At 39.5% G+C, this 25,574-nt stretch overlaps 1 protein-coding gene across 3 annotated transcripts in view; it reads right to left on the bottom strand.

Moving 5' to 3' along the window:
• The window catches only part of LOC117765135 (paired box protein Pax-7-like), a 58,954-nt gene that overhangs the window by 26,961 nt on the left and 6,419 nt on the right, over positions 1-25,574 (bottom strand). For all 3 annotated transcript variants that reach the window (XM_034591443.1, XM_034591440.1, XM_034591441.1), the window contains one exon: positions 2,750-2,949. In XM_034591443.1, the coding sequence (XP_034447334.1) occupies positions 2,750-2,949 (200 nt within the window). The remainder of the gene's footprint in view (positions 1-2,749; positions 2,950-25,574) is intronic.

Raw genomic sequence — 25,574 nt, forward strand, 5'->3', positions numbered from 1 at the left:
GTGAGTTGATTACCTGGTCACATGACCTCCTACCTAGAATCATATTAAAGACAGTCAAGAGTTCAGGTCTCAAATGTTTAAATGTAATTGACATAAACTATAAAGTATTAGCCTCCAATGCAGCATCACTTATTTGTAGTGAAATATTTTTAAGGGTTTGAAAAAAGCACAGACAAATCTACTTTCATTCCAGTAATGTGAGCCAAATCAGGCAGATTGTGAAATGACAAAGGTGCGTTTACAGCCAAAAGCTAAACTGTGTTCATCTCAACTCAGCGGTGCACTTATTTCCAAGTTCTTAATTTATGCTAACGAAAAGTCAGACGCTCTGAGCAACTTTCAGCCTGGCACTCTGCAGAAATCACACTTACACAGTCCGGATGTGTCTCTGTTGCACCGTGTGCTCCTCACACACACTGTCCCACATTACGAAATACAGGTACGGGATTCTTTTTCATTTATGCTATTTGAATCAATCCATACAATATCACTCACGAGTTAATACATGCACATAGCAAACATCCAGAGTCGTTGCACGAATCTGTGTTGCCTCCAGCTCTCTACCCGCTCACTTTCTCCAGGAATCAGCCTTTTTCATTTGGAGCAAATGAAAATATGCCTTTCAAGTGGAGAACATCATTTGGACTCCTATTTCTGTACAGGAGACTCAAATAATTAGAACAGGTGTTGTTGCCCAGAGGTACTTCTGTAAAAAAGGCAGAACAAGTAGAGTCTGATCAACTCACCAGTCCAATTCCTTCTGTAGAGCAATGATAGGACTGTGTGTGTGTGTGTGTGTGTGTGTGTGTGTGTGTGTGTGTGTGTGTGTGTGTGTGTTAGGAATTTGCTGCAAAATTTAACAAGTAAAGATATGAATATACTTATTAATTATGTATTATCCCATAGTCTTAGTAGACCTAAAACTTGTTAGTGTAGCAAACGGAAAATAGGCTATTTACACTGCGGAACCATTGTGTTTAGCTCCATCCATGAAAATATAAAAAATATATATTTCTTTTTTGAAATAGGTAGGTGCACAGATGTTAAGTAAGTCACACATAGTCCAAACCTTTAAAAATTATCAAAAATACATTTCAATGGGGTATTCTTCTGTTTGCAGACACATACAGTGTTTGGCAGCATTGAATGGTTAATACAATGCAATGATAAAATCCTATTAACTTGTGCTGCACTTACTGTTAGGAAATTTCATTTTCAACAAAGCATCATTTTCTAAAAGCTCCTCATTAATTTAAACCTGTTAAATAATAGAATAAAAGGTCTCTATTGTAAATGTACAAGTACAGCCAAATGTCAATAATAATATTAATCATTGTAGTGAAATAATAAAAGAACAATATCTGAATGTAGTAGCATGAAAAGAAAATTCCTTATTCAGGTACAAGTACCTTAAATATGACCTGAGTGAAGTACTTCCACTTCACATTCCACTACTGACATTTTCACAAGATGAGAGTGTTGCAGGTTGATGACATGTCTCTGCTTGCATATTTCTTTTGTTTAAATCAAAGCACAACATTCAACACCCCATCTGACAAGCTTTAAATGTGAAATGCTACAGTTTGACACAGACTGCAACCACGACCTTATTACAACCATCTTGCACAGTAAGAGATTTGTGCAATCATTCAGGTTTTAAGTTCCCTTCGAGAATCAGTGCCAAGCCCCTTTTTTTTACATTTACTTGCCACTGCTCTCTACATGTATTCTATTAACAATCAGTATTTGAAAACTAGCAAAATCATGTCCTTTAGTCCTTGCACTTGACTGGCCAACTCTAACACACTGGCGACCATTTGATAGGATTAATAGCTCAAGAACAAGGGGGAACGTGGACCTTGACTCAAGACCAGACTTGGCAAGTTTAGATTACCTGTTTCTTTTTATAAATATCTGACTGAAACCAGCATCAGGGAATGTATGATGACCAGTGTCTGCAGGTTAAATGTTCAGTGCACTGGTTTCAAGCCTCACTGGTTTCTCACTGTCTCTGTTTTACTGTCTCTTGATTGATCCATTTTGCGGCTGTGGATTAAAGCTCCCATGAGACAGCCCAGACTCTTGATCTGCTATGAATGTTTCAGTGAGAAGTGCGCTTTAAAGTGGTGGGAAAAACAGACTACAGCCAAGATGTTAGGGAGTGAGACATGCTTGAGGAATGCGCCCCAACCCCACTGCTGAACAGCTGTTGTCAGAGCTCCACAGTACTTTCCCGAGATTTACTGGGACACTGGAACTGTCAAAACAGTTTCCTTAGCTGAGAGGGCAGAGTGTTGGATGAATGTCCAGTTTGGGTGAATGCTAGATGGTCTGTAAAGTATCACAATAATGTGACATCATGTACATGTACAAATAATTTCAGTCAAGCAGGTCAAGTCTCCTTCACTATCTTGACATGCTACAGAACATTGCTTCTCAAATGTTAACTGGCACAAAGCCATAGTGACATTACTCTTGTAGCTGCCAACATACACTGACTGCCTTTTACATTGTGCATTGATTAAGAAATTCTACTTATCACTTTTAAATCATATATCGCCTCACCCTAAATTACAGCAATGATTTATCAACCCCTTATGGATCAGTGGATGGAGCTTTTCCTGTTGGTCACATTTTGTTACCAGAGAGTGACAAAGCCTTTGCTGTTAGAGCACGAATTGTCAAACAATCGCACAGATGACACAGGCAACATCATGGATGGATTGATTAATGGATGTCACAGTGTTACCTGGACCCTGGCCTCAGTCAATTTGGTCCTCTGGGCCAGCTCTTCCCTGGTATAGATGTCAGGGTAGTGGGTTCTTTCGAAAGCCTTCTCCAGCTCCTCCAGCTGCTCCGCTGTGAACGTGGTGCGACTCCTGCGCTGCTTCCTCTTCAGAGGGAGGTCAGGCTCCGACTCTACATCAGACACTTCATCCATCCGACTGCCTGGACAAACACATGGAAGGGGCATATTATGTCAGCATGATTTTAGCTGTGAACATATAATGATGTAATTAATGTGTGTTACCAGTTACTTAAACCCACCTACCCTGACACCAGTGTGCCAGTACCAGCCTGTATGCTGCCTTTGTATTATATTTGTTCGCACTCACAACATGCTCCACACCATGATTTTTTTCAACCAGGCACTCACATTCACTACTGAATCCCAACTACCACATAAATAGTAAATGGTAATGGTCCGTATTTATATAGCGTTTTTCTAGTCCTGATGACCATTCAAAGGGCTTTACAATACAGTTTTACATTCACCCTTTCACACGCACATTCATACAGTGCATCTATGTGCAGCATTTTCTCTAAGAGAAGGGGCAATTTGGGATTCAGTATCTTGCCCAAGGACACTTTGGCATGCAAACTAGGGAAGACTGGGATCGAATTGCCGACCTCTAACCTTTTGGTTAGAGTACGACCGCTCTAACCTCTGAGCCACAGCCGCCCCATATACCATGTTAATTATCTGCATTTTCTTTAATAAATGTTTGTGAGAACAGAATGCAGAGTGCATCTCCATCCTTTGTTGCGGCCCATGAGCCAGTTGTAACACCATAAACACATCCTTTGATTTGGTGACCTTTTCAAACTGTTTATCATTCCCTTTAAAGTAAAACGTCATACCACTCAGGGGCGGCTTTCCTGGGTGGACAGGGGGGTCTGGACCTAACCCTAATACGTTAGCAATAAAACAAAGACTTGGGATAAAAAACAAAAAACAAATAAAAATAGCAAAAGGTATAAAAAGAAGTAAAAAAATATAGAATAAAGACAATGGTGTTAAAAAAGAAGATTCATTATTTTTATTCAAATTAATTAAAAGCAAGATCATAGAAATAGGTCTTCAGTTGTTATGTTAAAACTATCAACAGAAGTAGCCCCCCCCAAGCTTTTTGTACTTCGTTTTGGGGATATTGAGCAAGCCTGTGGTAGAAGACCTTGGGGAATGTTTTGGAACATACTCCAATAAACATTCAGGGTGTATGAGGGTGCTGTACCATTAAGAGACTTAAAAACAAGTAAAACAATTTTAAAATCAGTCCTCAGTGATACTGGAACCCAGTGTAAAAATGCTAAAACCAGAGTAATGTGATCTCTTCCTATTTCTCATTAAAACCCTGGCTGCTGAATTTTGTACAAGCTGGAGTTGGTCAATGGATTTTTTGGGTAATTCTGAATATAGTGCATTACAGTAGTCCAGGCGAGAAAGAATAAAAACGAGTCAACTGTTCTGCCAGTAAGGTATGTTTTGAACCAGTTTAGAGCTGTGCCTTTGATACCAATCCAACTTTCTAGTCTGTGTAAAATAATCTTGTGATCTACTGTGTCAAATGCAGCAGATAAGTCGAGCAGCATCAGGATAGATGCATTTTTATTATCTGCGCTCAGTCTACACTCATTTATTATTCTGACCGGTGCTATTTTGGTCCCTTTCTAAGACTGAAATCAGTTGTGTATACGGTTCATATGTAGGAACTCATCCAACTGTTTAGATTTGGCCTTTTCGAGAATTTTCAAAGTTCAGGCAGGAAGACTTTACCCCCATTCAATCAATCTCAAATCTCTCACTCTCTCTATGGTTATTGATCAGCTCACTGTGGGCGTTTCTAAATGGCCAATCAGATTGTGCCAAAGTCTCTTACAGCCAATCATGTGCCTGCTGTCAAACTTTAAATCCCTTTCCGTGGTCAGCTGTCATTCAGTGATGCTCAAAAACTCACCTCCACCCCAATCTCCTCCTGTCTTCTGCAGAATCATCATCACCTTATCTGGATCCTCAACCACCACCAGTGTCTAGACCTCGGGGGGAATTACTGTACTACGTTCTGCTTTACCCCCATCTAATCCTGATGACATCACATAGGGGTCTAAAACTCCAATAGACCATAACTTTCACATCACTTTCTGTGCACGTCAATAAATGTTGTTAAAGTGTTAATTTTAAGTTTATCCTGATTGAACTAAGGAAAGGCAGGTTGGAAATGAGTCTGTAGTTGTTCAGCATAGAGGAATCAAGATTTGCTTTTTTAAGAAGGGGCTTTACCAGAGCGGTTTGAAGTGCATCTGGAAAGATACCTGATTGTGAAGCAGGACATGTGTATTCAGAGCTTTGTTGTAGATGAGGAGCGATCTCTGTGGCTTGTTAATTAGCTTTTTCTTCACATTCTCTCAGCTCTACAGCATTTCCTCTTCAGCAGACGTATTCAGTAATTTTTCCATGGCATTAGTTTAGTCTGTGATTTCTTTTTGGATTTCTCAGGTGTCACACTGTTGAGAGCTGATCTTAATTTAGAGTTAAAAGATTTACTTTTCCATGGTTAGATTTGAAATCCCTAGAGAGAGCTTGATTTTGCATGTGAGTACAGAATTTGGCAGCTGAGGATGAACATAGATAGCATCTCTTAATGAGGCATTCTGTACCAATTTAAGCAAGGATAATAATAAATAGTTATACATTGTGTACTGAATGTATGTTGGCTTATTATAAACACAAAATAAAGCATTCTTAAACTTTGACAGATTGCAGGTCTGAAACACAGGTTTAATGCTCTGTCAAATATTACTGAAGACAAATCTTTACTGTCTGTTGAATATGTCAAAAACCTAAATGTTTGCAACACTTTCTGTATCCGTTCCTTAAAATAAAAGCACTCCTGCATTTCTGCTCACTGAATCCATTCGTTAGTTATAAAAAGTTGTTTTATTTTGAGGAGCGGAAATGCCGCTCCTCTATACAGTAGAGTACTAGTATTTATTTGAGTACATATGACTACTTTTGAAATACAGTGATCACAGCAGACACCTCACAAAGGGTGTTGTTATATTAAAAGTTCATGTAAAGAACTTCAGTTGATGGGCCGTAGTCTCTCTCTCTCTCTCTCTCTCTCTCTCTCTCTCTCTCTCTCTCTCTCTCTCTCTCTCTCTCTGTCTGTCTGTCTGTATATCTCTCTTTCACACACAATGAGCTAAAACAAAGGGACAATGCGCAACAGGTAAAAAACCTTCCCAGTAAGATGAAAAGATTCGCCCCTGATACCACTCCATTGGATTGTTAATCAACATTCAGAAGGTATGAGATCTGAATTGTAGTTCTATAATCTATTCCTCTGTTTTTGATACACAAATTGAGAGGTTGTTATTGCTGCAGAACATCCTGTTATTGGCTTAAAAAATGTCAAACATATTAATTTGCAAATGAGATACATTTCATTCATTATATCTACATTATATTCATATAAACTCTGTTAGGAGTCAATTAGGAACACCTATCTTACACTAAAGTATAATACAACAGTCATAGAGAGAGAGAGAGAGAGAGAGAGAGAGAGAGAGAGAGAGAGAGAGGTAGAGATAGATGTGACATTGTGTGGCACAGCGAGAAGCAATAGACATGTTCACAACTTTCGACACATACAGAGGGATCAGATGGAGGAGGATCAAACGGTGCTTCGTATGCTACAATCTCCAATGATTTCTTTGTGTGGTTATTTATATGACAGAACACTTTTCTTTTGACTGATAAGTACAGTTCTATATCAAAACCTGCAGATCCCAGCATCCCCCAGGGCACATTACTGAGAGGTGCAGTGTAATGAGGGGTGCTAATCTCTCCAGACCACCTTGGTGATGTGTGTAACACCATTCTTGCACTGTTTGCCCGAGGGCAGCCCAGACAAGCACACTGGCAGGCTGAAAATAGTCCCAAAACATTTACTGCACAGCTGATTTCACTCACACACAATGTGTCCACACTGATGTTCATGAGGAGCCATGGGAGATTATCTACATATTATCTACATTATATACATGCAGATATCCCTTTCCAATGAAGCTACTAAATTCTTACCAGGATTGGAGAGTATTTATAATTTGATATATAGTGTATGTTAATCTAGACTGTGGTATGATGTCAAATTACAGATAAAAACACATCAGCTGGGACATGGGACCAGATGTCCTCATGATCCATATTTCACATTTCTGTCCTTAAAAACAAATCTGAACACAATAAACCTACTACTGATGGTTAAACAAATCACTGTTCGAGATCTCTCTCTCTCTCTCTCTCTCTCACTCTCACTGTCTGTGGTTAGTATTATTATTATTATTAACTGGTGCTGCTATAATTGATAATATCATTATATATATATAAATGGCACTCTTATTATTTTCAATATAACAACCATTCTTATAAAGATTATGGGGGGGTGGGCAGACAGACCAGGAACTGTCCCTGCATGGTCTCAAATGTATTACCAGGATGTCTGTGAAGATTATCAGTCATTCAGGTCATGGTATCAGACAGGATGGCAACAGACAGCTCCATTCTTTGACAAAATTCAACTATATTTCAACTATATTGGGGTGGCTGTGGCTGAGGGGGTAGAGCAGTTGTCCTTCAACCAGAAGGTCAGGAGCTAGAATCCCAGCCCATGCCGAAGTGTCCTTGGGCAAGATGCTGAACTTCCCACCCCAAAAAATGGCCCCTCATAGATGTTGAATGCACCAATTGAAAGTCACTTTGGACTTTGGAAAAAGCTAAATGACATGTAATGTAGTGTATATTTCATAAAATCCTTGAGATAATTTATATTCAGATTTGGCACTATACAAATAAAATTGAATTGAATTGATTTGCCTGCTCGTGTGGTGTCATCCAAATGTCTGCACCCCCTACATTCATATTTGACTCGTAACTAGGTTATTTACACCATGTTTTAACTCCACTAGCGATGCTAGCAGACGTAGCGATGTGAACGTCGAGTCTGCTTGTGCCCTTGGGCGAGAGTGTGTGCGATTTTTTCTGTTACTCATTAAGTTGCTGATTGGTCAGCCATCAAATAAAAATGATCCAGACCAAACAGAAGTGAACCATTATAACGAATATACTACAATACAGTTATATTTGAGCGGTAGAACGCTCGTCCTCCAACCAGAACGTCAGCAGTTCAATCACAGTCTTCCCCATCTGTATGCCGAAGTGTCCTTGGACACCCTGAATTTCCCCTCATAGAAATTCACCTAGATACACTGTATGAATGTGTGTGTGAATGTGTGAATGGCAAACTGTACTGAAAAGCACTTTGAGTGGTCATCAAGACTAGAAAAGCGCTATATAAATACAGACCATTTAAAAGGAGTTTCCCCTCCATATCCCGCTCCCACAACCTAACGTTATTACCTGCCTGTTATTATTCTGGCCACCTATCAACATAAAGCTTCTACAGCTGATATTATCAACCACAAAAGAGGCCACTCATTAATTATTAAGATATTAGAGTGAGCATTTTAAAGAGGTGACTATATCACACTACATATTTTGAAAAAGAAAAAACATAGTAGAGCCAGGTCACCATTTACGCCTTTAAATATCTTATGTTGAAGTGTTCTCTCAAGACAGGATAGCTGCTATAACAAAAACAAACAGAATCAAATCAGAATCAGCTTTATTGGCCATGTACGTGTACACATACAAGGAATTTGACTCTGTTTTTTCAGTGTAGGGGGGCTCCTCCTGAAGTCCACTGTCATCTCCACAGTTTTGAGCTTGTTCAGCTCCAGATTGTTCTGACCACAACAGAGGGCCAGCTGTTCAATCTCCCGTCTGTACGCAGGCTCATCACCGTCCCCATGAGGCCGATGACCGCTGTGTCGTCTGTGAACTTCAGGAGTTTAACAGAGTGTGGAGGGAGAAGACCAGACCACACATCCCTGGGGGGCGCCGGTGCTGATATCCCGGGTGCTGGATGTGATCTTTCCCAAACTCTCCCAGCTCTCTGTGCCAGCCTCCACCTGTCAGTTGATCACTAATTTCCTGACAGATAGGAGGCAGCAGGTAAGGCTTACCCTTGCGTATGTCCCTGGGGAGTCGAGGTGTTGCAGCATGTAGTGCAGTCCCATGTTGATTGCATCATCCACCGACCTGTTAGCCCGGTAGGCAAACTGCAGGGGGTCCAGCAGGGGGCCTGTGATGATTTCATGACCACAGACATCAGGGCGACGGGGCTGTAGTCATTTAATCCTGTGATGGAGGATTCCTTGGGGACTAGGATGATGGTGGAGTGTTTGAAGCAGGAGGGGACTTCACACAGCTCCAGTGATCAGTTGAAGATCTGCGTGAAGATGGGGGCAAGCTGGTCAGCACAGACTTTCACGCAGGAGGGTGACACACCGTCTGGGCCTGGTGCCTTCCTGATCTTCTGTCTGTGAAAGACCAGACTCACATCCTCTTCGCAGATCCTCAAGGCAGGTGGGGGGTCGGTTGGGAGAGGTGAGGAGGTGGCAGGGGGTGGAGGTGGTGGTTTGATGTCAGAGCAGTTGGGGGATGTGAAAGTGGTCTTATCAAACCTGCAGTAGAACACATTCAGGTCTTCAGCCAGTTGATGATTGTAAACAGTGTGGGGGGATGGTCTCCTGTAGTTGGCGAGGTCCTGCAGGCCTCTCCACACTGACGCCGGGTCGTTGGCTGAAAACCGTTTTCCAACTTTTCAGTGTAGCTCCTCTTTGCTACTCTGATCTCCTTTGTCAGTGTGTTTCTGGCCTGGTTGTACAGGATGCTGTCCCCACTTCTGTAGGCCTCCTCCTTGGCCTGACGGAGCTTCCTGAGTTTTGCAGTGAACCAGGGTTTATTGTTGTTGTATGTGCAGAAGATTTTAGTCAACACACACATGTCCTCACAAAAACTGATGTACAATGTCACAGTGTCGGTGAGCTCATCCAGGTCTATAGCAGCAGCCTCAAAAACAGTCCAATCAGTGCAATCAAAGCAGGCCTGTAACTCCAGCTTTGCTTCTTTGGTCCATCTCCTCACAGTCTTGAACACAGGCTTTGCAGACTTTGGGAGAAGATGAACCAGACAATGATCAGAGAGTCCCAAAGCTGCACGTGGGGACAGATCCATAGGTGTCCTTTATTAGAGTGTAGCAGTGGTCAAGTGTGTTTTTGTCGCTGGTGGGACACTTAATGTGCTGTCTGCATTTTGGCAGTTCTTTACTGAGGTTTGCTCTGTTAAAGTCCCCAAGAACAATAAGCAGGAAGTCTACATGTTTGTGCTCCATTTTAGTTATCTGGTCAGCCAGGTGTTGTAGCGCCTCACTAACACAGACCTGAGGTGGGATGTAAACACCAACCAAAATAAATGAGCAAAACTCCTGCGGTGAATAAAATGGTTTACAGTTTATGAAGAGGGTTTCTAAGTGAGGGCTGAATGATTTCTTTAAGACTGTGACATCTGTACACAAACCTTCGTTAATGTAGAAGCAGATTCCGCCTCCCTTAGTTTTTCCCGATAGCGCCGTTACGCGGTCTGCTCGGAGGAGTTGGAAGCCCGGCAGATGTAGTGTGCTGTCCGGGATGTGCTCACCAAGCCAGGTTTCAGTGAAACACAGGGCGGCGGATCTGCAAAAGTCTGTGTTTGGTCTGTTTAGGGGCAGCAGTTCATCCATCGTGTTGGCCAGATAGTGGACATTCGCCAGATGGATTGACGGGAGTGCAGTTCGAGATCCACGCTCTCGCAGATTAATGAGCACACCTGCTCACTTCCCCCATCAGCGTTTCCGGCAAATCCCATAGAGAGCCGCTGCTTCTCCAACTAAATGCTCTGTAAAACTTCCCGGTTCAATGAAAAGCGGTAAAAAGGTTTGACCAGTGGATTGTCCGATGTTTAAAGGTTCCTCCCTGCTGAATGTGATCAGAGAGGAACAGCTGGAAACGAAACAAATAAACAAAAACAGAAAAAGTACCAGAGAGCGCAGTACCGAGGCTGCCATCCACAGCGCCATCTTAATAGTAGAGTCTAAGGAGCCGTGTCCGTGTAATCTGCCAGATCAAACAAGACGAAAGTCACAGCGTCTCCTGTCCGACTTTATTCAAGTGTGTTGAGAACATTTTCTGCATGTCTGTGTTTAAAACTTAGTGTTCCACAACAGTCTCGTTTTGGTTCACAATCAGTGTAGCCGGGAAGCGCTTGTTAAAGCGCATGTTAAAGCGCATGTTAAAGCGGATGCCCTTGTCTATCAGAGCCTGACACATATCGTTGAAGGCCTGCTGCCTCTCTCGAACCGCAGAATATAAGTCTTGATGTATGAAGATCCGCTGTCCTTCATACTCCAGATTAGGCGTCACCCTCAATGCTGCCATTATCATCGGTTTATCCCTGGTGTTGTGAAGTATGATAATCACTGGGCAGGGACATACGACCCGCGGCCCCAACCTCCGTTGCGCTTCTAAGCCAAGCAAAGTGCGTTTTCCCTCCGTGCCTTCTTTCAGATTAAGAACACAAAAGTTAACCCTCCTGCTCCAGCTCTACTGGCTTTCCAACATCCTGGATATTCTTTCCAAAGTCTCTGTGAACTTGGAGAGTTTCTCTTCCTTTATGTCGTTAAAGTTTTGAGTCACCTTGCAAATCAAAGCCTTGGGCTTCTCACCTGTTGATGGTGACTCTGTTGTTTGGCTAGCAGTCCTGGCAGTTGTCATTCTTCGTCGGTTGATTTTCATCAGTCTCGACATGACTTCTTGTCAAAAGGGCACTTTTTCTTCTTGCTGCTAATTCTTACGCCACTGAATCACTATATGCCACTATTTTAAAGTTTAAAAACAACAACAATAAAAATATGGTGGTGAAGAAAAGCATACAGCATGGAAAAACCATATTTATGGCTAAATTTCAAATATGTGACATACAGTATAGTGAACCTGAATAGTGGACTTAGCTTTTCATGGATCAGGGGCATATAAAATCTGTTTGTACAGTGAAGGGGTCTTCAGAGGAACACAGTTTTGCGAATGTGAAGTCCAGTATTTGTTATAAATATGTGTAATATGAAGGTGTTTGGGTGCAATGCATTCTGGGTTGTTGACAGTGAAAAGTAGAGGGCGGACATGGATATTCTTCTACCGTGTATTAGTTTATCTTTATGCATGTATTTTATTCACTACAGACGTCGGTCATGTGCTGGTGAAGGAAGGAAAGAAAAGCCCTGTCAAACTGGCTGAGACAACTAGAGGGTCGGCTCTGTAGTTTAATTAAACAAGGAATTATAGGATTAGTGCAAGGCTCCCATTACAGGCCACTGGAAGAGACTCAGGGAGAATATCTTTTTGTATTCCCCCCTAGCTGCACCCCTTGAAAGCTCCCACTAGAGAATTCTCAATGGATTACATGTGGCCGCAGGACACGCTGCTGCATTAATTAACTCAATTCTTTTAGCATGCAAAGATTTGTTTTCCTATACACCAATGTAATAAAAATACTGTATATATATTTATATATACAATCTATGTCTTGTTTGTTGCTGGTAGGTTGGTGCAGGCATTGTCGGGTGGGGGGTTGGGGGGGGGGGGGGGGGGGGGGGTGATGGTGTTAGCTTGCAGAGCAATTTGGCACTAACTCAGCGTGACAACACTTGAGGCGGCTGCAGTAGGGTGGGATCAGTTTCCAAAAGGTATCACCAATCCTCGGGGTGCAGCTGCAATGGGATGGACTCTATTTGTTTTCCCTCCACATGCTGCTGGATTTTGGGGAGGAGAGGGGCAGAGGTGGAGGAGAGGGAGGGATATGAGTGAAAATGGGGCTTCCTCGCCTCACAGTATTTTCTGTCTTCCTCTCTGTCTCTGTCAGCCCACACACATGAATTTGGCCTCCACCTGAAACAATCTGCTTTGAGGCTTGTTATTTTTTGTTTGCCTTCGTTCTTTCTTTTGAATCATCTTATGGCAGTTTTAGGAGTGACCAGCAGCCAACAAACTCACACTGCAGAAGAGTTGACATCAAACAGTGTTTGCCTCCAAAACAAGTAGGGTTGGGTATCATTTAAATTTTATTGATTCTGATTCTGCTTATCGATTCCGGTTCTTAACGATTCTCCATTTCGATTCCAAAATGGTAAAAAAAAGAGGTCAAATGTTTAGATGACAAAAATATCTTTATTGGACTGGACCAATGCACAGTACCTGTGCTTCATGTTACACCGGGGCAGCAAAGGTAACGCCTTGTGGTAGACAGGCAACATTACAAAAGAAAACCCACACAACCATCGCAGCTCGCTCTCCCGAGCTCTACTGGAGGTGCTAGCGAGGTGCTACTCGCACTAGCTGAAGATGACATACTCGGGCTCGGAGACCGCAGGACATTAAACACTTTACAGTCTTGCTGCCTTAAATGTTTGGTGAGCTTCCCACATGCATTGCACTTTGCTTTGTCGTCGTTGTCTTTTTAAAAGTGAAGCCACACGTTTATCGCCGCTCATCTTAGCCACGTTAGCCATGCATGCTAGGTCGCGTCTAAACAAATGGACAGGGTGTTGTGTAGTGCATGACGTAGTCACATATGCAGGTCCTGGCAGATACATACGTCATCCTTGCATTTTTTTTTTACGGGTGCCCTGTACTTGGCATTTTGGATTTGGTTCTAATTTGGAACAGAGTTTCGGTTCCCAACCTTAAATACAAGTGTGGAAAGGTGCAGACTTTTACAAGCTCTCATGCTAAATCACTTAATTGAATTATGTAGCCTACACTTAGAGTATATACACCAAGGAGACCATAATCATTTTATCTGCTTTATATATCTACTTTGTTCTAGATGTGAATTATTTGTTAAAGTGTCCAAAATACAGCAACAGATATTTTGAAAATCTAAATAAAATCAGTTTTTGAATGAGAAAGTCACATGTTAGCCTAAAATTACATTATTTAATGATACTAACAATGCACAGTATCAAATGTGTCAGTTATTATGTTTGTGTATTTCATTTTCGAGAAGTAGGCCAGCATAATTCAGTATGTTTGGTTCATACATCACTTCATAATACGCTCCCTGCAGGAGCATCATGACAATGTTATGTGAAATGTGAGAGCTGTTCATTAAATAATTTCATTACTATAAGGACTACACAACACACGTATGAACATCAAAACATATGCGTATGAATTAGCTATATTTAAGATATCAGATTCACTGGTACATAGTCATACCTTTTTTTTATTAAAAGTTCCATGTAGTTAGTTTTGGTTTTATTTGCACAGGTTTGTGAGAATTTGTGTTTCTGCATAATTTTCACTTATATGAGTTTTGCCCTTGGGGTTGCTTTTCCATAGTGGAGACTATAAAAAAAAAATTGGGTAACATGAGAACAGATTAGAAAAGCAAAGCCAGCCATGAAGCTCAAAATGATTGGTTGTGTAAATGACAGTGCACAACCGGTCTAATGTTGCCGGCAGTGTGCGGGCAGCTGCACTGACAAACTGAGCTGCACTGGTGGTTTGGTATCACATGGTAGCAGCAGCCTCACACTTGCTTTGGATGGCAGCACAATAAGGATCCCAGGATGGAGTAGAATAAAGTTTGACAGGCCGGTGGATCAGGAGGGTCAGCCACATAGCAGAGATTATGGTAATGAGACAGACGCCTAGAGCCGATAGAGGGGCTAAACCTGGACTTCATCTTTGTCTCAAGCAGATCCCTCGATTGGCATGCTACGTCTTATCAGGAGAATGGGAGCATGGTGCAGCTCCTCACACACACAGAGAGAGAGAGGGGGTTTGCAAATGTGCTGTGGTATAAATAACAAACAGTACGCTTTGGTTTTACACAACAGCCTGGTTTTGTTACAGAGTGAATACGATTATATAGAAACACATCCACGCTCAGATCGCTGGCATCATGTGCAGCAACTACACACACACACACACACACACACACACACACACACACACACACACACACACACACACACACACACACACACACACACACACACACACACACACACACAGTCTCCCTCTAAAAAACAAGTCTAATTAAACAATTATGGACATTCTGATTACTTAATAGCGATAGCTGTAATTCAATTTTCCTGTTCCAGGGAGAGTCATTTATCACCAAATTACCACCCTATTATGTTTTTCAGAATGTGCACTGAGATCACAAAGCCTGCTGTGTCCCTCAGAGTCAGGCTTTTATTTAACTTGAAAAATCTAAAATGGAATCAATTGAAACAAAGTGCTTTAGTTTGATTGTGATATAATAATCGCTCTTCCTCAATAGGATAATTCTGATAGCAGGGTGAAAATGTAGGAAACTGATAAGCAGTATTTGCAATGGAGGTAGCTTCTCAAGACACAAGGTACACAATGTAAATAAAATAACACATTGGGTAAATTTACATTATGAAATATACCCCTCAGATTAATTTGTTTATTGCGTTGTTAATGAAAAGAGCCCTGTAGAGTAGACTTACAACCATAAGGGGACAACACATAGTGACATGTGACTCATTTAGCTTTAGCATCATTAAGGGGCTTGATTCAGATCAACTTTACACACAAAAATTACTGAAATGTTTTTCAATGCTGCATATATGTTTTAAGAATAAACCATATGGCTGCTAATAATATTTTCTACATAAAAAAATGTGTTGAAATTACTGCAACCCCACAATGCTATGCTACCAGACTCCACTGTCCAACTCTGCTGATAAAAATGAGCTTTATAAAGTCAGTGGAGATGCAAACAATCTCTCCTCTAATTCACTCTCTTTATGTCTTTATGAAAATAGAACTGTAATTCTAGAAATACAGAGGTTGTAACTGTCCCCCCAGAGAAAGTCCCCACCTGGGACACCACACACCAGAATAGATACTTTTGGCAGCACATGTGTGTGTTGATCTGTCAGAGAGATGGGGCATGGGCCAACAAAACAAACCTACATTTTGAAGTAGATCCTGTACTGTACACTAAAAAAAGTGTCCTAAAACGCTGACTTTATGTATTATAATTCCATATAAAGTTTATGTAAATTGTATGTATAAGTGTAACTTTATTTACTCAAATAACTTCCAAGTTATTAGATTTTTTTACATTTACTTAATATGATAGTGAACTTTTCATTAATGTGACCCTTTAAACTTATGTAATAAGTAACATAGAATCAGCTTTGTAGGACTTTTTTTGTGTGTATTATCTTTTAGGACCATTTGAGGTAAAAAAAAAAATAGGGTTAGGGTGGTTAAAATAATGTGAAGCCAAAATACTTTTGTTCCCAATATAGAGATTTTTACTTTACTTTGTGCCTTTAAAACTATTCTCTTCTATGAAGAGATTATACATCGTCAACAAGGTTTGGCCTTGCTAGATGTGAAAGTGAGGTATTTGGAGGAGCAGATAGATGAGCCATGTTCTGCACTGAGTGGCTGTTGTAAAACGACATTGTTGACTCTGGTGGAGAATACTGACATTACTGTTTCCACTTTTACTAAAGAAATGGGCCAAAGACTGACAGAGCTCTGAGGTTGTTACATGAAACTAATTATGGGGTATTTTGAAAATAATTTTTGGTTCCAATATAATTACACTCCTTTCAGTTTTGCTTCATAGGCTCTGACCAGTTGCTCAACAATGATGGATTTATTAGTGCAAAACTACCTCTTCCTGACAAAAGAGGCTGTTGATTGTTAAGTTTTTGGTCCATAGTTGTTGTGTTTGTTTCTGTGAGACATGAAAGAAGGAGAAAGGTGTCGTAAAGGTATTTTCCTGTGTGCAGTCTGTGATAAGGATCTCTTTCTGCTCAGCTTTAGGGCATGATCTAACCAACCTGCCTGCTCTCATCACCACTGACACTCTTCTTTTTCACACCATAACTGTACACACCTCCCTTCAACATGACAGACTGCCAAGTCCAGTCAAGTCAGTTTTATTTATATTGCAGAGAATCTTTAACACGATGCACAAGTTTAAAAAGAAAACGTTGATAGTTAAATACTCTGCATGTAGGAAACGTGATTTCCCAAGCATAGAGTTTATGAATAACATGTCAAACACCATATGACATTTTGCTTGTTATTTCCTCACATTTTTGCTTTTTGCATGTTATTTCACACCACATCATTTCTGTACTTAATTCCTAACCCTAACTACAATGGTGTTAAATGAAGCATGTGCTGACATGTCATGCAAAATGTCATTACAGTTTTATTTGTATACAATACTGTGTGATTTTTCTTAGTTTACTTTTCATAGAACAAAGAACTGAATTAGCAACCCTCTCTGCACATTAACATTGAACGTTGTGCAGATGCAGTCAACATTTTGTGACTTTGCAGACATGGTCCTAAAATGTTTTCATCATTCATTCATTCAGGATTTTGATTTAAAAAAAGAACCTGTGGGGCATTACACTGAAAACATGTTTTGAAAAAGAATTATTTACACTGGAAAACTTACACTCACTATGTAATGACAATGCACTGTATATATTGTACTGTACATTATGTATACTCCAGTCGAGGAAAAAGACGTTGAAATCCCTTGAACTTTTCAAGTGCAAGTCATTAAAGTGTACTCGGCAAGAGAGCAATTAATAATCAAATGGAAAGGTCAAAGTTGCCTTATTGACATTCAAGACCATTCAACATCAATTATTATAGTGGGTAACACACAAAAAACATTTCACCTTAAAAGTTGCCAGTAGAAACATTACTAAGCCTGTTAAAATGCTGTGGCTGAGTCAAAATGCTGTTGGGAATGAAAGCTAGCAGCTACATATCCACAGCAGCTACATATCCACAGCAGCTACATATCCACAGCCTTCGCTGTTAGATGAGCTTCACCTCTGCTGCTCTGCAGCATTGTACACAACCTACTACAACATGGTCTAATACAGAGCTGAGAGCTGCATCAGATTGTCCACATGATGAATATTCACAGAGTCATCTAACATTTGATCTGTGCTTATAGTGGACTAATGCATGTAAACCCGCCTCTGTATGAACAGAGGTTATAACCTTCAAAATTAGCCAAAACTTAACTGTGCATGTGTGTCATAGTTGGGCTCCTGTACATAAAGAAATACCACTACACATGTGGTACACACATGTATACTTACTCTACATGCTTTTATAATCTGGATGATTATAAAACTAAACTATATTTAACTCCACAGCACTAAGATCTCAGAAGCTGGATTAAACAAAACTAAGTGGACACTTCACTCAACATGCTCGCTTATTACTTCCATTATATTTACCATTCATTCCAAAGACCAAATCTAACAGACCAGATAAACAGTGTGTACAAGGTCTTTTCTCTCTTTAGCAGCTGAAGAGTTTCGACTGGAGGCATGAGAAACAATGTGGACAGACTGAAGTGGAAGCTGTGGCTCTTTTAGACATCTTGTCTTGGCACTACAGGTCTTTTTACACCTCTTATTGGTCAGCTGCCTCAGTGACAAAGTGGGCTCACTTTAAATAACGGAGGCCCAGGAGCCTCCCCGGGCCTTTCAGGGCCAACAGAGGAAGTCCCCCAGGAGGCCGCTGGACATAAAAGACCAGAAACTGCTCTGCTGCACTCGGCAAGACTTCAGCAAACACTTGCAGACGGAGTCCCTAAAGCTGAGCAGCCAAGCAGTGTAAGCATTATAGAGGTCAAACTGTGAAGAGGCATGACATGGAACTGACAGATGGGGGAGGTTGTTGGGACATGATTCTGATTTTTTTTTTCTCACTATTGTTGCATTTTAACATAAAATCTCCCATTCCAACACAGATTATGTTAGTTTATAAAGAGACTTAACAAAGCCCAGACTGGAGGTGTTGTCATATCTCAGCATTAAGCTTGCTTTGCTCATACATTTCTCCCATAATATATGTGAATTACGATAAACACACAGTATGCCAATCACCTAGTATTTATGTCACCTATTGATATGGGAATATGAATAAATGAATAGTGTCTCGACAAATTGTTTTCTGTAGCTAAGTCCAGGTGGTTTATATTTAATAACTATGTATTTTGTAATACCATAATAATATCATATCAGCTATAGGTTCATACATTTTTTGCTGCAACAGTATATTTTCATTTAAATTGCAGATTTTTGTATGCGTGTACAATACAGGGCCTTGAATTGTAGGTCTGAACACTTGACTAATGAGGCTAAAGCCAAAGTTTTGAAAATGATTCCAAGAACACAAAAGAAAGTAAAATAAAATCTGCCAGTTGGCAAGAGAAGCTCCTCAATCAACAAAGGCCTCAAATTCAAGCCCAAATGGGCAAAACTGAGACGACGCTGAGACCAGCGCTGCAACAACGTTGGTGCCTCTGCACATGCTCCCATTCATACAGTTCAGCATTGTTCCCGCCTTTGTTCCAATACAGCCCCACACAATGGTATTTAGTCACAACTAATGCAGCAAAAGTGTACAGTAAGCAGCAGGAGTGGAGTGATTGCAACGTAGGCAGTTTCACAATGATGAGTAAAATATTTTCCAGCAGATGGAGGAACTGTGCTGAAAAATCCAAACTATTGTTGGTTTACTATGAAAAACATTTGAGTGCAGCCACAAACATACAATCTCAAAGAGAACTATATGGAGCTGTTAGGCGAGTGGTGTGCTCTGGATAGAACTGGCACTGAACTCAATCCAGCCCACACAAAGATGTTGGCTTTATCAGGGCATTATGTCTTAGCAAACTATTAATGCAAAGTCTTTATCTTCTTTCCTCCACAGGCACTGGCATGCATGTGTCTTTATTTAGTAGATAAAAACATAAGCCATAAACAAAAACTGCTGACTGTCAATATAAATACTGATAAAGATTAGAGCTGGGAGCAAATATAATAATAAGAAGCACTCTTAAGATATACTCAACACAGCAAAGCCCTCACTGGACAGCTGCAGGCTTAAAGAAAGCAATTGCAGAAAGTTTTAAAGAGCAATAGAATAATCTTTCTTTGGGAGAAAGTAGATCAACAATCAGAGCAGTGCAAATAAAGTGAAGTGACTTGTGCTTGTGCTTGTTGACTCTCTTTCCAAATTCAGGTTTCAAATATTTGAAATGCACCGATACGTTTGCAGGAGATGGAGGGATAGGTGGGCTTTCATCTGCTGCTTATCACATCTGAAGGAAAAGAACATTTATTCTGCTCATTCTTCTTCAGCTTTTTCATACATGTCATACATGTGTGCATTGCTGGTTATGTCAAATGACTGCTGATGATGAAAGCCAATGGAGCAGCTCAAACACAACGAAGGAAACCTCAGAGCCTTTACAAGTGGTTGTTTCAAAGTTGTGACTGGTCAGTTAGTTTGAGAAGTTAACAATATAAGGCATGGTTCTACATTTTTAGCCACAAGCGAAAATGTTTGCTAACATCTACTATAGATCCAGATGTTCAATAACTGAAAACTTCTGTTCAGGTTGAATTGATGAATATTCTCAACAGGAGAGACAGACAGACAAAGACAATCAGCTTAGTGAAACAATGAAATAAATTACTGCCTCCCTCTATACTATAACAATGGATGTAGTGATCAGTCATCTCTTCCATCTTCTAACTGTAGGCCTGCAGAGAAAATGAGAAAATATGACTTGAGTGCAGCTCTGGAAGACTAAGTAGCAAGTTGCTACTTTGAGGCCTCGATTCTTACCACCTCTGTAGTAAAACTCAAAACAATCTTAACTCAACGGATGTAGTGAAAGCTCTTTACTGAACTAAATGTAGGTAATCTATGTTGAACAATTGTTACAACAGGTTCAGGGGTGAAACAATAGTCTGTTTCTACAGTGATTTTCTGATGTGACTCCAGGAAATCACTGCTTCCACAGCCACGAAATCGAGCAGCACGTAACAGCCTGTAGAACTGCAGCCTATAACTGTCTGTGTATGGGTGAAACACATGAGGTGTGTAAGTGAGTTTTACAGGGATTGGTAGGTTACCTTCGCACAGAGCTGTGGAACCCCTGCCTGTCTTATTTCCATGTCATACATGGGAGTGGTATAGAAATGAGTTAACTGTCGTCATCATATTTCCCAAAATGTTAAAGCATTCATATTTTAGATTAAAAAAATTGCAACCATTTCAACATTGAATCATTATTCTACACTAATATGCTGTAAGTGGTTTGAATATCAATACTCAAACTACTTACACACGTTTTATTGTTTTTGCTTATTTCCCTTTTGTCTGTAGTACACTGTCACTATTTTGTCACAGCATTAAATAAACAGGTGTGAGAAAACACATGACTTCAACAAACAAAAGACTGACTGAACAGACTATCAACATAACTGAAACTCCTTCTAGCTCTTCAATTTGAACTGCCACTTTCAACTTCATCTTTCCATACAGAGCTCAAAATGTTACAGGACACTGTTAAGCCACATTTTCTCATCAAATGAACTGAAACCATTTCAACATTAGGAAATGTTACATTGCACTCAGTTGGGAGAAAAGCGACAACAGAACTCTGTAACAAAGTTTTTTTTTACTTCCAGCCAAAACAGGAGTCAGAACAGCAGTGTGGTGAGTGGACCCCTGCACACCCTCCCCCTGCAGATGTATGTTCATTCAAAGCCGGAGCATTAGAAATGCCGATCAGCTCAGCGGCACAGAGGAGAAGCTTTCCTTTCAGCGTTTTGCTGTTGTCTAGCTCAATCGTGTCACTTTGAGGGAGTCTATTCAGAGGTATTCATGCATCTGCCTTCAGGCCACAATGGCTGCCACTTTATAAACTGTCAGCCTACTTGCCTAAAGTCTTTGGTTTATATTGTTTCCTTTTCCTTAATAAACTTGGAGGAGTTCATCAGCTCCTTCAACAGCAAATCCAGGCACAAAATAACAGACAGGCTGTATGAGCTTTTTTTTCTCTTGTTAGTGTATCAGAGGGCCACATCTAAAAGCACACATGCATGCCTATTGTCTGTAGCTGCCTGATTGGGGCTAACAATATTCCACAATGCTGATGTTGAGACTGGCATTTGTGTAAAGGTACGTTTCTTAGATCCAAATCTTTTCAATTTTTCTGTGATTATTCCTGCTAAAATCACATGATGAGGAACGTCCTCCCACAGAACATCACACAAAATGTATCTATACAAATAATTAGTTCTGATAAATTAACTGAATGAATAAGGAGTGGTAACATTTATTAACTTATTGAAAATCAACACGTTCTTTGTACAGAGATCATTAAGTTTTGAAGTTGGACTTTAGTACTTTTCTGTTTAGAACTGTATCAATTTTCAAACATAATTGTGTACATGATGCTCACACACTCAGCTTCATCATACTGAGGAGAAGGCTCAGATTACATCTCAGAATAAATTTAGAGTATGAAATTAGAATAAAATCCTGATAACAGTGCATGTAATTTTATTTTGCAATGTTGTGAAATTAATGCATTGAAAACGCAGGCCTGTTTGTTGTGGAGCAATGAGATATAAGCTGAAAAATAAAAGTAGGCTACTTGAACACAGTGATGCCATAAAAATGTAAATCTTTAAAACCATTTCAAAGCTCTACATCTACAGCATTGCTCATACAATCAGAAATATAATTTTGCTAGATATGTTGTTCCACAAAGTAACATAACACAACAAAAACCTCAGGTAGCAAACCTATGTTTTCTTACTATACATCATTGTCACTTGTTTTTTTAAATGCAGGCAATATCATTGAATATCAAAGCTGATTACTATGGCCTGTATAATAAAAATAACAACAACAATAATAATAACAATTACGATAATAATAATACCTCTATCTAGCTGTCCTGCACTTCAAAAACATGTTTTTTTGTATCGATTTAGATATTTGTAGTTTAATAAGAAAGAAACCAGCTTACCTCATCACAGACAAATGCAATACAACTGATTCAGGTTATAAAATCATCTTGCAATAAGAATGCTATCATATTTTGGTGCAATGTGTCCACCACAATCATAATTATTACAACTGTCTTTAGACACCCGTCTGTATATCAAGGTATTTGTTTAATTTTTTTCATATTTTTTCATATTTAGTTCATTACTGCCAAACATGCAGGTATCTCTGATAGGACCTCATTACTTTTTTTAATGATCAGATGATGAGAGCAAATAGCCAGAACATCTGGTAACAATTAATTTACAATTTCATTTTAATTTCACTGCATGAATCAGATTTTGATTAAACATGGATTCTTAAATGTTAATGGGTAACAAAGGATTAAACCTTTAAGAGAAAATAAATGATTTGCTTGAGTATTTAGTAATTGCTGAATAGCGACAGTTACAGTTGTGGAAGACAAAACGGAATTGTTGGGTTTCTCTATAATTTTTAACGTCTTGACCTTCTATGCAAAGTGCCTTGAGATAATGTATATTATAATTTGGCACTATATAAATAAAATTGAATTGAATTGAAACATTTTTTACAGTGTAATTAGAAAAGGAGAAAGCAGTTCATTAGAATAATATAATTTGATGCTACTAGTAATGTATTATTTATCAAGTTAGGACCATTTGAACAATTTAGAGCAAATTATTAAAAGCACAGACCTAATTTCAAATGAATTAACAGACAACATAATAAATCCCTGTGACTGAGCTCCGCTGTTAAATTGTATTTTCTACAAACTGCAATAAAGTTTGTCAGTGACAGATGTGGTGTGCATTTTTAAGATCAATACTCAACATTTTCTATTTTTGTATCCTGTAATATTGTATTTTACATAGCTGTCAGTATCAGTATTAACCCTTTAATTTTGTTGGTACCTTATTCATACAAGAAAGGTATACAGCATATCAATCAAATATGATCAGCAGCTCATTAATCCAGTGCTTCTGTTAAGAGTGCGCTCCCTGATTTATTTACCTAAAGATGCACTGTGAACAATGTTCAGTTCTTGTGTGTGTCGCAAATATTTGAATATGTGCCTCAAATTATTTCAATGCAGTGACGGAGACATGGCCATTAATCCACTTTCATACCTTTCAGCAGCGTGAACATTTACCCCCCACCCCGAGAAAAAAAAATACAGGAATACCAGGCTTTTATGCCCCAGTAATCTCTGTATATTTAAGGTCATTTTCTAGCCAATTACACTGGATGGTTGCATTTGGTGAATGTGATTTCTTACATGGATTGATGGAGAAAACCATGAATAAGCCATCTAATAGATCCAAGCACACAGACCTCTGTATGGAAATTTCAATCAGGATTCAGAGATGAATTAGGCCACTCTGAAAATAATTCCTTCATCCATTTCCCAAACACAGGAAACGCTAATATGAATAATCAGTTATACACACTTCAGCTTTATTTTCACTCTGTCTCAATATGTTTGGTCATTTCTTTGAAAAAGAAAAACAGAAAAAAACAGATAATAATAGGATTAAAAAAGAAAATACAATATACGGTTGTTCCCTTTAAATAAATTATAATAATTTCAGTTACTGATATAATACCTGTTTGCCTAATGTTATCAGGTCACTGAGGGCACTAAGGTCATATTCTGTTTACTGGCAAAGTTTGGGACTTAATATTATAATTGATTGTATATTATACAATCAATTATATTTGAAGCCTTACAGTAAAACAATGCACTCAGTACTTTGTACAGTCCAGCATACAGCCCTGCTATCTATTTATGATATTTCTTTCCGTTTTTTCCTCAATCATTGACAGTTGATTTTGTTAATTCTGAATATCATCTTTCAATAAATTTTTCAATTATCAAAGACTATATTGTGTTGTCCAAATTTAAAGCAAATCAATAATCAACATAATCTAAAGTAGATATTAACAATATGCCCATGATATTATCCATTATATGATTTGAAAGACATGTCGCATATGTGAAAATAAATGAATGTGTGGATGAAAGAACAAACCTAAAAGACCATGGTGAAGTGGTGTAGTGCCGAATCCTGTGGTCAGGGAGCTGTGTTTTCTAAACGCAGCTCTGTTTGATCCTGCAGCTAAGTATGAGGAAGGAACCTCTCAGTGGTTTGTCTGTAATGAGCTCTTGGGTCAAATTAGTTGGATGAAAGCAGATGTCTCCTGCCAAATCCCGACACAGTGGCAGCTAACAAACCAATCAAGCACAAGATATTAACTTAACCTCTTAAAACCTCTATTTTTACCTTCAAGAATTTCACTTTTCTTAAATTAAAAATGTAAAATAAAAATAACTGAGAAAAACATTCAAACCCTAAAATGTATATGATGGCACCATTCTATCAAATTAAAATATTCAGACTTAGGCTGTATTTTTCTGGTTGACATATTTGATAAGTTTGGAAGCTATAAGATCTCTGCTAATTTTAAATAAGTTCCATGTGTTTGAACAAACCTTTACCATTAAATGTGTTTGTTAAAAACTGCTCCACTGACAACATCTAGTAGTGTGTGTGTAGAAAAACAGCATGTATTTCACACTGGAGCGGCACAGCTGCAGTTCATGAGCTCTCCACAGCTGGGGCTTCACCACAACATGCAGCGAGGGCTCAGCTCAATTAAAGACCAACCAAAGTGTTGACATTTTATTAATTTGCTGTTGCCATATTGTTTGTGTTATGCGTTGTGTTTCTCTGTTTGCCTTTATCCTGTGTGTATCCTTTGCAAATGGGATGTTAATGGGATGCCCAATGCTTCTGACTGCCCTCAACCCCATTTTGCCTGTTTGCTCTTTGTGCACGGCTCCTCTTTTGTTGGCTGATCAGCTTCCCAATGGGTCGCCAGACAAGATTCTTGGCATTTGTCGGCGAAATGAAAGGAGGATTAAGGGATGGCTA

This window comes from Hippoglossus hippoglossus, chromosome 7, assembly GCF_009819705.1.
Source record: "Hippoglossus hippoglossus isolate fHipHip1 chromosome 7, fHipHip1.pri, whole genome shotgun sequence".
In the NCBI taxonomy this organism is placed as follows: Eukaryota; Metazoa; Chordata; class Actinopteri; order Pleuronectiformes; family Pleuronectidae; genus Hippoglossus; species Hippoglossus hippoglossus.